Source organism: Pelophylax lessonae (genome assembly GCF_965119305.1).
Source record: "Pelophylax lessonae genome assembly, chromosome: 1".
In the NCBI taxonomy this organism is placed as follows: Eukaryota; Metazoa; Chordata; class Amphibia; order Anura; family Ranidae; genus Pelophylax; species Pelophylax lessonae.
The window spans coordinates 143,130,197-143,144,962 of record NC_138768.1 but is presented as its reverse complement, the minus strand read 5'-3'; the positions used below and the strand labels follow the sequence as shown (position 1 = coordinate 143,144,962).

The following is a 14,766-nucleotide window of genomic DNA, read 5'->3' as shown; positions in this document are numbered from 1 at the left end:
TTGTGTATGCAATGGCCCCTTCACCTTTTGCAATGTGTTCCTCTCTAGTGATTAGTGAAATTTCCAGCTCTCAGTGCATTACACTGGGAGCTGGAGGAAGGATGTAGGGTGGGAAGTATTGAATGTCTGCTAGAACCAAGGTTGCACGGATGCAAGTTGAACACCTCAATTTGTGTTCACCTATCTCTTAGCTTACGTTTGCATACTTTGTATCCACCATAGCCATAAAAAGTACAATTAGAAATCAGTATGGAACCCTAAAACCTAAAAACTATAGTCTACTGTAGTATCTTGTCATCACAGAGTTTCCTATTGCTTAATGTAGCTGGCATATGAAGAGATTCAGGCTTCCTTACAGACAAGGTACTCAGTAGTCATTAGCATAGTTTAATCTGTTAAATAATTTAGTAAAAAATGGGCGATTCCTCATTCTAGCACTTCCATTCACATGGCAGTGCCTATTCATGTGTCGGTAGTTCTCAGGGGTCAGTGAAGTAAAACTGAGGGAACAGGGAAAGGAACCAAGGAAGCTCCAAAAATATTGTCTTAAAATGGAATAATAGACGTAGAAACTATTATTTGGCAAGGCTTGCGGGAACCCGACTGGGTAGGACACACAACCATATGAGGAAAATAGTGGAGAATACTCCTTTCTCCGTATACCATAAGTTAGGTCATTGTCAGTGCCTCAAGGGTCCCAATCCTAGGTCCTTAAAGGGGATGTTGAAAGAGAGAAAGAAAAAACCCACTGACGATTTAAATGGCAGAGGTTCTGACTGGGATTTGTATTATGGTGTGTTTAGACATGGATCGGAGTCAGTGTATTCGGACAGCAGGCCTCCCAAATTCCAGCCTCACAGAGACATCTACTTCTGTGAATACTGGATTACACTGATGATGTCAACCGAGATGGATTTAGGGACAGAAAGAGTGAAATCCTAAACTGATACTAAAAGGCTGCCTTGAAACCATACAGTTACATGGTTTTCAGAATTTTGCTTGTACAAACTTATAAATATAGGCACTTCTGTACTTTTAAATCAGTGCACTCCTGAAAATATCTGGATGCTTTGTGCACTAGTAATTTCAGCATGTAGAATACACTTATCACGTCCAAACACAATATAAATGCATTTAATGTACTACTACATTTTACTCATATCTTCTTAGTCTTCAATATATGTTATTGCTCTATGGCGGGGATCACTAAATGGCGGACTGCGGGCCAAATGTGGACCGCGCCACGTTTCTATTCAGACCGCTGTGGTACCGGTATTTAGCAGCCTTTTCTTCCCCTGCCGTCGATCTGTAATCCTCACCGAGCAGACAGCAGGAGGCAGGACAGTTCTGGATGGAGGGCAGAGCTGGGCGGAGCTGCCTGAGTTTAACAATCAGGTGATTGGCTGCTAGGATGAAGGGCAGTCTTAGCAACCAATCACGTTCCTGCAACACCCCCCTCCATCCAGATTTGCTGTACCTGTGCCTCCCTCCAACCTTCGATCTGTGTAAGCAAGGTAAGACAGTGAGGGAGGGGGTGAAGTCACAGGGAGTGAGGACACTAGTTTGAAAATGAGGAATGTGTGTGCACTGTGCTGAGGAAGTGAAGTGGGAGGTGAGTGTGTGTGTGTTGAGGACAGTGAAGTGGGAGAACTGTGGTGTGTGTGTGTGTGTGTATGTTGAGGACATTACAGTGGAGGACAGAGGAATGTAATGGGGGGGGGGTGGACATTCAAGTGGGGGACTAAGTACTCTAATGTGAGGGGGTTGGGAAATTAAAGTGGGGGGACTAAGTACTCTAATGTGGGAGAGTTAGGACATTAAAGTGGGGGGACTAAGTACTGTAATGTGGGGGTTAGGACATTAAAGTGGGGGGACTAAGTAGTGTAATGTGGGAGGGTTAGGACATTAAAGTAGGGGGACTAAGTACTGTAATGTGGGGGGTTAGGACATTAAAGTGGGGGGACTAAGTACTGTAATGTGAGGGGGTTGGGAAATTAAAGTGGGGGGACTAAGTACTCTAATGTGCGAGAGTTAGGACATTAAAGTGGGGGGCTGAGGACTGCAATGTGGGGGGGCTGAGGATTTTAAAGTGGGGAGGCTGAGGACTGTGATGTGGTGGGCTGAGGACATCATAGTGGCGGGGGGGGGGCTAAGGACATTAAAGTGGGGCCCTAAGGACTGTGATGTAGGGGCACCCTGAGGATTGTGATGTGGGGGAGGGCCTGAGGACTGTAATGTGGGTGGGCTGAGGACATTAAAGTGGGGGACTGAGAACTGTAATGTGTGTGGGGGGGGGACATTAAATTGGGAAAATGGGGGAGGCTGAGGAATGTAATGTGTGGAGGGGGGTGGAGACATTAAATTGGGGGAGGCTGAGGACTGTAATGTGTGTGTGTGGGGAGGGGGCACATTAAATTGGAGAAGGCTGAGGACTGCAATGTGTGTGTGGGGGGGGAACATTAAATTGGGGGAGGCTGAGGACTGTAATGTGGGGGGACTGATGATTGTAATTTGGAGAGAGCTGAGGACATTAAAGTGGGGGACTGAGGACTATAATGTGTGTGTGCGTGTGTGTGTGGGGGGTACATTAAATTGGGGGAGGCTGAGGACTGTAATGTGGGTGGGCTAAGAAAGGTAATGTGGGGGACAATAAGCACAGTAATGTGAAAGGGGCTGAGGACAGTAATGCGGGGGTAGCTGAGGACTGTATTGTGGAGGGGGGATTGGGGGACTGAGGACAGTAATGTGGGGGGTGATGTAAATTGGGGCAGAGGACCCCCATGAGGGGGTCGATGACATGGAAGTGTGAGAACATTACTGTGAAAGGAGTGGAAGGGGGTGATGTAATGTAAAGGGGGACCTGAGGACACTCATCAAGAGGGTATCTTGATGTGAAGGGGAGGGGACTGTGATGTGCAGTGGGGACTGAGGGGTTCAGATCTGTGCATGTGTCGCACACGTCGTGGGCTGAACTACCTGAGAGAAACATAGAGAAAGAAGTCCTTGACCTTTTTTTTCTATAATCGTGCAGAACCAAGCTGCATGGTGCTGCGGCAACATGCTGTTTGGCACATGCGAAAAGACGCCACAGGTTCTGACATGATATTCGGATCTCTGCTAGAAGAAAAGTTTACTGACCGGACCTCGGTAAATTTTAATTCAATACCACTGCTCTATGGTTTCACAATATTTCCAGTATATGCTTACACACTTTTGTTTTCTTTGAATAAATTCTCATGTGCATGGGGCTTAATGTAAAAAGAAAAGTTATCTACATGAACTGCTTCTCTTTTAAGGCTGCTGTGTGCTCTGAACCATGCTGTATCTTGCACGACTTGCAGTAACAGTCACTTTGGTTTACCTATTATGTACTGTACGTATTGAGAAGTGTGCAGGGCACCTTCGTCAATCAACGAAGTTGGAAAATGTGGATAGAGCCAGAACAACAAAAAATATATATATTTCAGCTAATTCAAATTAATTCCAATATGGAAGATGAAAAACAGGAACCAATGTGAGTGTGAAGGTGTAGAATTACCTCGACGAATACTCCTTCGTAGTTTGTTACATAGCTCAATGCGAGGATTTTCAGAATTTTCATCAACTGCACCTGGACTTTGCTCTGGTGAAGAGAGTCCTTTGCTGAGGTCTAGAGGAACTTTATTAGTGCTGGGAGGCGGAGAGGTGGCTGGGCTAAATATTGAAGTTGGACTGCTGGCACTGGATGATGTAGACAAGTCCAAGGCTCCAATCCGAGAGTTTAGTGGAGAGTTCAGGGACAACTTTCTGGCTCTGACGGGTGATGATGTTCTGGAGAGAGATAAGGGAGGCGGAGAAGAAAACTTGCGACAAAGGTGAGGTGACTTCGCATCACTCAGGCTTTGACTGGAAGCAAAAAAGAGTTCTAGAGACCTAAAGAAGTAGTAGAGAGAAGAAATTCTGAAATATATTTGCCAATATATTTTGTATTTATTGCAGTATTGTAAAAAGCACTAATTACTATCCAAAGGTGGGAAAGCTACTTGTGGTTCTATGGCCCATAGTATTTATTCATCATATGGCGTAACATAATTCACAACAATTACAGAGTACATAAAGGCCATGCACATCAGTTCTTATGGACCCCACAGAGGTTTATTTAAGCTTTAATTTAATTTGCCTAACACAAGTCACAAACACAAGGGCCAATGTACGTGGAAGCCCATTTACCTACCATTATGCTTTTAGTGCCAGGTTTGTAGTAGGAGTTCACCCAACATAAATATTCTGCACAATTTTGCTCATACTCAAATATATGTCAATTTTGTCAAGCCAGTGGCCACAGCTGACTGGACATTGTTGAAAAAAATATCAAATATCTAAGCACAGTGACCACATAATAGCTGCTCAGGAATCTTAACTACCTCAGCTCTTATAATTTTATACCCTATTTATAGCCTGTTTTTCGGTAATAGCTTTGTGTTTTTTTTTTTTTATTTCATTTTAGAATCATACTTACCTAGGTGGATGCAGCATCAGTCCGATGTTGCATCTGTCCCCCGTCGGCTCTAAGGCTAAGAACAGAGCATTCAAACACTGCCGATCGCTCGGTTCTCAGAGCTCCCTGAGCAGAGACCTGGTGACTGTCAGTAACCGCTGCCTGCTCTGCCCCTTCAGTGCTCACTGGAGTGCTGGGCTGTGGAGGGGGTGGGAGTGACCAGCTCAGCTGAGAGGTTGGGACAGGGGCTGGTCAAGACATTTGGGTGGATCCCAACAATTTGGTCACGATCCTTCACCCGACTGGACCGGTTCTGTGACCTTAGGGTCACAAGAGTGTAGAATAAACTGCACTCCTGTGATCCACAGGAGAAGTACAGCCAAACAAGCTTTGGCCGTTCTTTTAAGTTTTAAATTGTTCAACTTTACAAAATTATAATGTTTTGGCAAATTTATAGAATGTACACAATAGTCCATAAAGAATTGTGTTCTGTGATTCTTCAAGTTACCATATGATCAGGTAATTAAAGAGGAGGAAGTTGTGCCAATAAAAAAATGAAGAAAGGGATGGGGATGAGGGTAGGATTGAGGCAATGAAGAAAGGAAAGAAAATGAAAGATTTTACTGACAGAGAGGGGGTTGCCTTATACTTAAAGTTAATGACAAACAGGAAATTGTATATGAGGTAGGAGAAGACAGAGACTGGATAAAGGGTAAAACAGTGTGAAAGAGGGCCTACATCAGCAGGAAGCAGAATGATAAAGTGTAATTTCAAGGCTAATTCTAGGTGCACCTTTTTGGTCTTAGGTGTTCAGTAGGAATTTGAATGCATCTCTGGTATGGTATGTGCCCCAGCTGTGGTCATTTTTGCTTGCTTTTAGATTCTCCACGTGCATAATATCATTCATTATGGAGGTCCAGGTTAGCAAAGTTAGTGTCTCCATGGACCTCCAATATCGAAGGTTAGCTGCAGCGAGTCTAAGTATGACAGGTTTGCAATGTTTAATGGATCCAGAGAGCATTAACAGTATTGCGATCTTGGGTGAACCAGTAATGGCCGTAGATTTATTCAAATAAATGTTGTAACCTATTACAACTCCACCATATATAGAGGTGAGTTCTCTTTGACTGTAAATATCACCAACAAATATCAGGGGAGGACAGTGACTGGCACTTTAGAGTAACAGGGCTTTTATACCAACGATAGAGTATTTTATAGTTCTTCTTCTGGAAATAACTAATTTTGGAGAAAGTGTGAATTAACATGAACACTTTAGACCACTCCTCCTCTGAGAATTCTCTACCAATGCCCCTCTCCCACTTAATCTTAATTAGATCTCTCCCTCTGAGGATAGCGTCCTATAAACTCCCCCCTTAATCAAGCACAACTGCTCGAACTGTTTAAGGGGGCAGTGAAAGACTGCTTTGAACTTCATGGATTTCAAAATCTGATAATTGACCAACTTGGTACCAATCTCACTATTAGTTTGGGAGTTAAGGTTGGGATCTGTATGAAGAGTTTGTTGGAATGGGATTAAAATATGTTGCATCTGAATATCCAGAGAGTATGCAAAAACGACAACCTTGATAGGGGTTATGCCTAGAGGAATCTGTGAAATGTTAAAGATGGTAATGAGGTTTAGGACCTGAGAAGAGATCCAGAGTGAACAATGGTGATTTTTCAGGCATCTTTTCTGCATATATTTTATAGGTTAGTATTGAAACTGTTGTATCGGCATAGGAGCCAGACAACCTGCATTTTTAGAAGCAATGGCAGCACCCACATATCTCTCACTTGAAATAAACCTGACAGTAATTATACAAGCAAACACAAGACACTGGGCTGTATTGTACATACCTGACTGGAATTGATGTGAAAGGTCTCTTGTATATATCAGCCAGCTTTTCCAGCACTACAAAGGCCGTGGTAAATATCCTGTAGGTATGCAGGAAAGTATTGAGGAAATCGATGCTGAGGAAGCGCAAGTCAGTCAATCTCTCCAGGAGACGCTCCACGCTGGCATAGCGGATCTGAGGGACCTTGCAGGAGTTCAGGGTTTTACTAAAACAGATATCCACATCATCTTTATGCAGTCTTGCGTCCGATCTAAAACATTCATAAACAAGAAGCTTGCCTCAGCTGCACAGAACCACAGGCTTATATTATAAAATTATGGCTTTCAAAAATACCAGTTAAACTAATATACACCTACTAAAGTTCAAATTTGGCACTGGATATAGGAACTCTAATAAGCCCAAATCACCATAAAAAAATAAAAATAAAAAAAAACATGAGTAGATCTTTGCTCTTTTTGTGACACAGCATTGTTACTATGGGGGTTAACATGTATAGTGTAGGTTTGCTTAATTTTATTTATGTAGCGTTTTATGCATGCTCCCACAAATACAATCTCCCACTAGATGTAATGAACATATCCTGTAAATGAGTTACAGCGTATACCGAATTCCAGGTGGCCTTAAGCAACTCTTGATAGGAAACTTAAAACATTTTGGGTCATTTTTTTCCCTAAAGTCCAATGTGAACTGAAACTGCCAGTAGCTAGTAAAAGTCCGTATATGGACTCAGAACAGTCCCAAAAACAATTTCTTCCAAAAGTGCTCCACGTCCACTGAGCGTTAGAACGTACGCGAGGTTGTGAGAACCAAGCCAGTTCCTGGAGTGAGCCGATTGCCCTGTATAAAGAACTTTAAGGATGTTGGTACAAAGCGAAAAGAACTCTGGAATATTGTGAGTGTGTTTTTAACCAAGAAAGTACTATACTATATGGATTCTCTCTGCTTCATGCACGAGAGGCAATTACATAGGAGGACATAAAGGAAGTGATATCTATCCACTCACCAGCCTAAGCCTGATAGACTCACATGCAGTACTGCTAATGGGTCCATACCATCTGGTGAGTTATTGCACAAGGGGGAGTGTGGAGCACAGATCACAGTGTGATATTTTCGAAGCACTTTGGCACTTTAGAAATTTATACAGACTTTCATGAGGTACTTGCTTTTCAGTTCACATTGGACTTTTTTATGATTTGTCTGTTCTGATATTCAAAACTTATGTTTATGGTGTATGCACAGCATTTGCACTTTAATAATTTGGTACTGTTTGCGCTGTGGTTTGTGGTATAGAATCTGATTGTGTAATGAACAGCAGCAACAGGAGTAGTGTATAGGCACAGACACATTTAGCATGGGTGGACTGTATATATATATATATATATATAATATTATATATATATTGTATCTACCTGTTCTTTAGTAGGAATAAAAAAAATTTTATTGTTCTTTTTTTTTTTTATCCACTTAAAGTAGTATTAAACCCAAAAACTAAAATGTATTATGTTTCAATTTACTAATCCTTAAATGTGGTATCTAAGGCCACAACCCCATAATGTACTTATATTATTTTTCCCCAGCTTCTAGAAATTGCTTTATATGGAAACATTGGAACAGGATTTGCGGGGGAAATAGAATTGCTGGAAAGGCATATACTAGCAGCTAAGGCATCTATAACACTTATAAATATCTCAATTATTGAAGCAAATTTTAAGGTGTTGTTGAGATGATTCCATCTAGATTAACCAGCTTTTTACCTGAAGCTTCACCCAATTGCTTCCAAGAAAGCCAACAGAAAGGCACAGTACACCATATATGGTGGTCTTGCCCAAAAGTCAGGCACTTCTGAATTAGAATATAATAATATTCTAATCCAGAGTTTGAATATATCATTTCATATTTAATCTTACCAAAATAAATCTTGGCATGTTTCCATCCAAAGCACTGCTAAACAGGTTTAGTGGGGAGACTCCTAGATGATCCAGGAGGCCGATATCCTTAATTTTTTTTTATCAGCTAGACTTTCCATAGCCAGATCATGGAAGACACTGCCTATCCCATTTGATTTGGTGAAAGCTAAACTCTTCTGGACAATGATCAATGGAAAATTAAATGCAGTACTAAATAAAACAAGATGCAGGCCTTCAGGAGACTCTGAGACCCAAAAATGTAATACATTTCAGGGGCAAGGAGGCGACTAGGTGGTCACCCCAGTTAGCTAGAAACTCCCTTTTTGACCTACCTCATTGCCGCTTGTTTTATTACCCATCCATTTTTTGATTCCACTCACTTTTATTTGCCTAGAGGAATAGGTACCTTTATAAATCCCATGGCATTTCTATTGCATTCCCATTTACCTTAAATTATAATTAAGGCCTCTTTCATACTTGTGCGACTTGTCCTGAGATTTGGGATGCAAAGTCGAATGACAAGTCATACTCCATGATTTCCAGTGAGTACCGTTTATATCTGTATGACTTCAAGTTGCAACGACTTCAAAGTAGTCCTTGCACTACTTTGGGCTGATTTTAATGCGTTTTGAGGTCCATAGATTGGCATTGCCTTAAAGTCCAGTCAAAATCGCGGCAAAAAAATCACGGCAAAATGGATGTAAAATCGCACAACTTTTAGGACACATAAGTGTTAAAGGGGCTTTAAGACAAAACTTTTTTAAATTTTTTTTTAATTTTGGGCAAAGTGGACATAGATTAGTACATCTGTTTTTATTGCTGTCTGTGCCCCCTGTTAGGGAGATTCACCCTATTTGCCCTGTTTACCCTTATTACTAAAAGTGAAAGCAAAAGAAACCCCAAATTTTTGGTTGTATCCAGAAAACTAATACAGGGTACATTTTTCAATGAGGGCACAAGAAGATCCATGGCCCGCTGTCACAACGGGGGTTCAGGGGGGGAGAGGGGGCTGGTCAGTTAGTAACATGTTTCACCCTAAATATGGGTGTAACATGTTATGAAAGGTGAACTTATCCTTTAATTTTCTTAGAAAACTAAATAAAATATGTTGGAAATTATTGGTTGCTGCTCTAGTTTTCTTTTTTTCCTTTTTTTTTTTACTTGGTAATGATGTGTATAGCAACATTCTTGCCGTCCTAGGGTGTCTCTTCACTCTGAATGAAGCAGCAATGGAGACACCTTTGGAAACCAAAATTGTCAGTCTGGGGCAAAGTTAGTGCCAGATGCACCAGCAGATTTAGATGGACTTGCTTAAAAAATAAAACCCAAACTCCTGCTACCACTTTAATAAACAGTTACAGCAAAATAGGTAAAGTTTTTTTCTTCCTTTTGGGATAAAGTTTTTACATAAATGCATAAAAGCTGGCCATAGTAAGCACCCCTGTCAATGTTAAATGGTTTGTCCCAACCATTTAACTGCCATTTAAAGTGGTTGTAAACTTCTAAGTATAACCAATGAAGTGACTGGCCTCAGGTGATACGCAGAGATTAAACAAATCCTCCTACAAAAGATGTACCCGTTTATCTGAAGTCTTCTCTTCTCTACATTTGTTCAAAGTCTAGAATTTATAAAGCTTGTCTGAGCTGTTAGAAAACAGGGAGCGGAGAGCTGAAATTACACACTGCAAAGCTCAGTGAGGAGAGTTCTGAGAGCTGATTGGAGGAAAAGGACACACCCCTTCACGCAGCACCAAGGAACAGAGCTGGGGCTGTCAATCACAGGCTGTGGGCTGGAGATCCCCCCCCCCCTTCTCACCTGTCACCTTTTTCTCTTGGTGCAGATAGCAGAGGAACCAGGCAGCAGACAGAAATTACACTGAGTGCTCTGGATTGAGACAAGTACAAACTATAGAGGGATATGTTTTGTTCATATTTCATGTTTGAGGTTTACAACCACTTTAAGCTAGAGAGTTTGGTCTGTTGGAAACATTACAGACTAAAGCCACGTACACACGCACCGATTGTCGGCCGAACGATGGGCCGTCTTTTGTCCAGTGTTGTTGTGTTGGTTGAAATGTGCTCTAGACTGCACACGAATTTTGTCGGCCAACAACAACCAACTGCAGAAGTGATGTCATGTTCTGGTCTACTTTTCGTGTGTTTTTTCTTCTCTGAGCATGCCCAGTCTTGCTCATCTGACTTTTGTCGGCCGAAATCTGTACTGACTGACGAACAATCGTCCGTGCTGGTGACGGCCAACAAAATTTTTATAGCATGCACACCAGATTTTGTTTCGGCCGAAAAGTCGCAGTCGGTTGTCGGAAGCATCATACTAACAAGCCGACAATCGGCCGATTGGACGATGGCCTAAAATTTATGGCCAACAATCGGTGCGTGTGTACAGTTCTTTACTTTTATGTAAAATAGTAAATCTCATAAACAAACAATGTGAATAAATTAGTATACAGAATAAACACACTGTGATAAGCATTAATCAGTGTAAGTGAAACAAAGGAAAACAATAAAAATAACATAGAAGGTAGTGCCAGATGCACCAGCAGATTTAGATGGATTTGCCTAAAAAATAAAAGCCAAACTCCTGCTACTACTTGGGACTATAACTTGGGACTTTTTTTATCTTTTACTTTTTATTCACTTTGGACTTTTTATTGTTTTTCTTCAATTGACTTTTACACTGATTAACGTATAAGATTTTTTATGTATCTGGTATCAGAGATATTAGTGTTCAGCTGTATCACTAACGCAGAATTTTTTCCTTTATTCATTACAGACTTACTGGCTGGACCCCATTGTAAAAAAAAGGAAAAAGAGCCTAAAAAAAAATCTAATGCAGCGACTACATGTAAGACATTGGCAAGCTTCAATACAAAACATTTTTGTTTAATACCACTTAAAACTTCTTTCAATTTGTGTCCTGTACTTTTACCCCAAAAATTACCAGTTTATTCCACATACAATATATTATAGGAGACTTTGTTTATTATAAAGCCATCCATATACATTTGGTATGATATACTAAAGGCGCTGAGAATCTTCACACATTACATTATGTGAAGATTCATTTCAAATATCCAATCCTATGCAGATGAACAAAATATATTCAGACTTTACAGGTACCACTCAAGGAAGAATGCATAAATAAAAACGCTTTATTTTTATTGTTACCACTATATACAATGTTAAACAAAACATTAAGCCCCGGTTCACACTTATGCGATGCGGGAAGGCTGCGAATCCGCAGCCTGTTCCCGCATCGCAAACGCACCCCCGGCAGTTCACACTGCCATATGCGATACGCTGGGGGTGTCAATGTAATCTTAACGACACCCCCAGTTTGATCGCATATCACAGTGCGATCTTGCAGTTCGCACAGGATCGGATCGCACAAGTGTGAACCGCTGTGCGATCCGATCCTGATGCGGCTGCAAAAAAGGGTCCTGTGCATGTTTGCTGCGGGTGCGGTGCGAATTTAGCCATACAAAGTGTATGGCTAAACTCGCACCGCACAGCCGATCGCATGTAATGAAGGAGCAGTGCGCTCTGACATTACATGCGAACGCCGCAGCCGCACAAATGTGAACCGGCTCTAAAAAGAAATAGGTTGATTATTTTTTTTTTTGTCTTTGCACTATAAAAACACCATTCCATTGGCCGATGCCCATCCAAACCTTTTATCATTAATACAATGACATCTTGTGTATAGCACCACCATGGCCAATGGTGGAACGGCATCCGATCTTAATTCATCTCAGACTTGGTCTGCTTCCTCAGGATGGAACTGTGAGGTCATTGACAGTTTTATAGTGCTGTATGTAATTATATCACAACCAGAACTACCTTTGTAATTTACTAAATTTATAGAGAACTACAAAACTGTTTATTAATCTAAATTATTTAATTAATCATTTAATACTTTTTGAAGCTATTTTTTCCAAAATATATATTTACTGGTTTATTCTGTTGCATGCATTCTCAACTATGGGGCAAAAAGGCCAAAATGCTGTCCATTCCCTATCAATTCTGACTGAAACATATGACCATCTCTTACCTGATCATGTGCGGAACTGTGACCTTAGAGTTCTCCTCGAACACGTTGCTCATCAAGCCATTACATCTAATATTCTCAATACACTGTCAAGAAAAAAAAGAATGGTAACTAACCTGTCTTAAACATTTATGATGGCTGGAAATTCAGCCTGAGAAAAAATGAATAAGCAGTCTCTACAACAAACTACAACAATTTCCTGTGATGATCCTTCCTAAATTTATGTCATTATGTACATCAAATCCAGGATTGAATTCCCACCAGGGATGATCTCTACATGGAGTTTGTGTGCTTTTCCTTGTTTGAAGTTTCTCCTGTCAGTCCAACAACACCCTTTTCATTTAAGTGGTTTGCAATCAAAATAGACAATAGTGGGTATGTCTGTGGCTGTGTTAATATGACTCTTTATAAAAGCCGTCATTAAATGGAGGCCCGCGGTCTGAGAACGGACCGCACAATGCTTCCGCCCGGACTGTCAGGCCGCCACCTATGAGCAGTCATTGGTTTGCTGGAACCGCGGGTGTCCCAGCAACCAGTGACGTCCCGTGGGTGCGCCCCGCCCCTCTGCTTCTTACTGTTGCTGCCGGTGTATGGCTCTCTCTCCCAGCCGGGCTGTGAGTTGGGGTGTGACGTCACGTGCGCGCCCCGCCCCCCTGTTCCATACTGCGGCTCTCACTCCCAGCCGGGCCAAAAATTGGGGCGTGACATCACGTGCGCCCCGCTCCCCTGCTGCCCGTGGCTCCTGGCTCTCACACATTGCGGAATATCTCATTTTTATATCCTGACTCCCGCCCCAAAGGTATGTGGGGCCCATTTTAAAAGGGATTGCTGATGAGAATAATTTATAAAGTGCACACTGTTAGGCATATTTTGTTAAGGGGCACACTGATGGGCACATTTTGTTGTGCCCATCAGAGTGCCCCATAAAATTAAATGTGCTCATCACAGTGTGCCCATCACAGTGCCCAACACAGTGTCCCTTAACATAAAAAGTGTCCATCAGCATGCTACTTATTTTATGTTAATGGTCACCCTCATGGGCACATTTTATGTTAAGAGCAACTCTGATGGGCACATTTGTTGTGCCCATCAGCGTGCCCCCTAACATAAAATGTGCCCATCAGAGTGCCCCCTAACATAAAATGTGCCCATCAGTGCGCCCCTTTTTTTATGATAAGGGTCACGCTAATGGGCAAATTTTATGTTAAGGGTCACGCTGATGGGCATATTTTATGTTAAGGGGCACTCTAATGGGCATATTTTATGTTAAGAGCAACACTGATGGACACGTTTTGTTTTGCCCGTTATCGTGCCCCTAACACAAAATGTGCCCATCAGAGTGCCCCCTAATATAAAATGTGCCCATCAGCGTGCCACTTATTTCATGTTAAGGATCACGTTGATGAGCACATTTTATGTTAAGGGGCACTCTAATGGGCATATTTTATGTTAAGGGTCACGCTGATGGGCATAGTTTATTCTGCCCATCAGAGTGCCCCTAACATAAAATGTGCCCATCAGCGTGCCGCTTAGCATAAAATCTGCCCATCAGCATGACCCTTAACATAAAATAAGGGTCACGCTGATGATCAAAAAATAAAATAAGGGGCACGCTGATGGGCACATTTATGCTGTGGGACACACCGATGGGCATATTTTATGTTAAGGGGTACTTTGCTGGCCACATTTATGCTATGGGGCACACTGATGGGCATATTTTATGTTAAGGGGAATTCTGATGGGCACAATTTATGTTAAGGGGGCACACTGATGGGGACACCTGATGTAAAGAAGCACTGTGATGGGGACACCTGATGTAAGGGGGCACTCTGGCGGGTATGCCTGACGTAAGGTAGCACTGTGATGGGGACAACTGATGTAAAGGAGCACTGTGAGAGGGACACCTGATGTAGGGGGCACTTTGACGGGAATGCCTGATGTAAAGTGGCACTGTCATGGGGATACCTGATGTAAAGGAGTACTGTGATGGGCACAGACTTGAGATTTGGACCTCGGCCCAAAGAAAATTTTACGACTGGACCTCCTTGAATTTTAATTTAATACCCCTGCTTTATAACATTAGGCTAAAATGTCCTTCAAGGGTACAGACTGATGTGAATAGCTATATATATTGTGTAAAATGGGTTATTAGTGCAGTGTAGCTCTTAAATGGCCAGAGCCATGTCACAGCCTGCCACAATGAGGACAAGTAAAGCGTTTTTTCTCCAGACTTCGAAACAATGCATGCTATTAAGTTATGCTTTTAATTGTGTAATCAAGGACCTAAGGCAAACAAAAGTACAAATAATGAGTGCTGAACTCGAATGTTCATTGTTCCTATGACATCCCGAAAGCACCCTAGTAGGTACACTCTACTATATTTAAAGTGATTCTAAAAGTTGTATTTTTTTTTTAATTACAAGCATTTTATACCTACCTGCTCTGTGCAATGAGGCTCTC

The 14,766-nt window shown here is 41.8% G+C and overlaps 1 protein-coding gene across 2 annotated transcripts in view; it reads right to left on the bottom strand.

Moving 5' to 3' along the window:
* RASGRF2 (Ras protein specific guanine nucleotide releasing factor 2) overlaps window positions 1–14,766 on the bottom strand; it is a 495,935-nt gene that overhangs the window by 130,796 nt on the left and 350,373 nt on the right. The window contains exons 13-15 of one of the 2 annotated variants that reach the window (XM_082267574.1): window positions 12,310–12,392; window positions 6,335–6,583; window positions 3,539–3,912 (exon numbers count right to left, since the gene is read on the bottom strand). In XM_082267574.1, the coding sequence (XP_082123700.1) occupies window positions 3,539–3,912; window positions 6,335–6,583; window positions 12,310–12,392 (706 nt within the window). The remainder of the gene's footprint in view (window positions 1–3,538; window positions 3,913–6,334; window positions 6,584–12,309; window positions 12,393–14,766) is intronic. The other variant, XM_082267575.1, reaches the window with a different exon arrangement.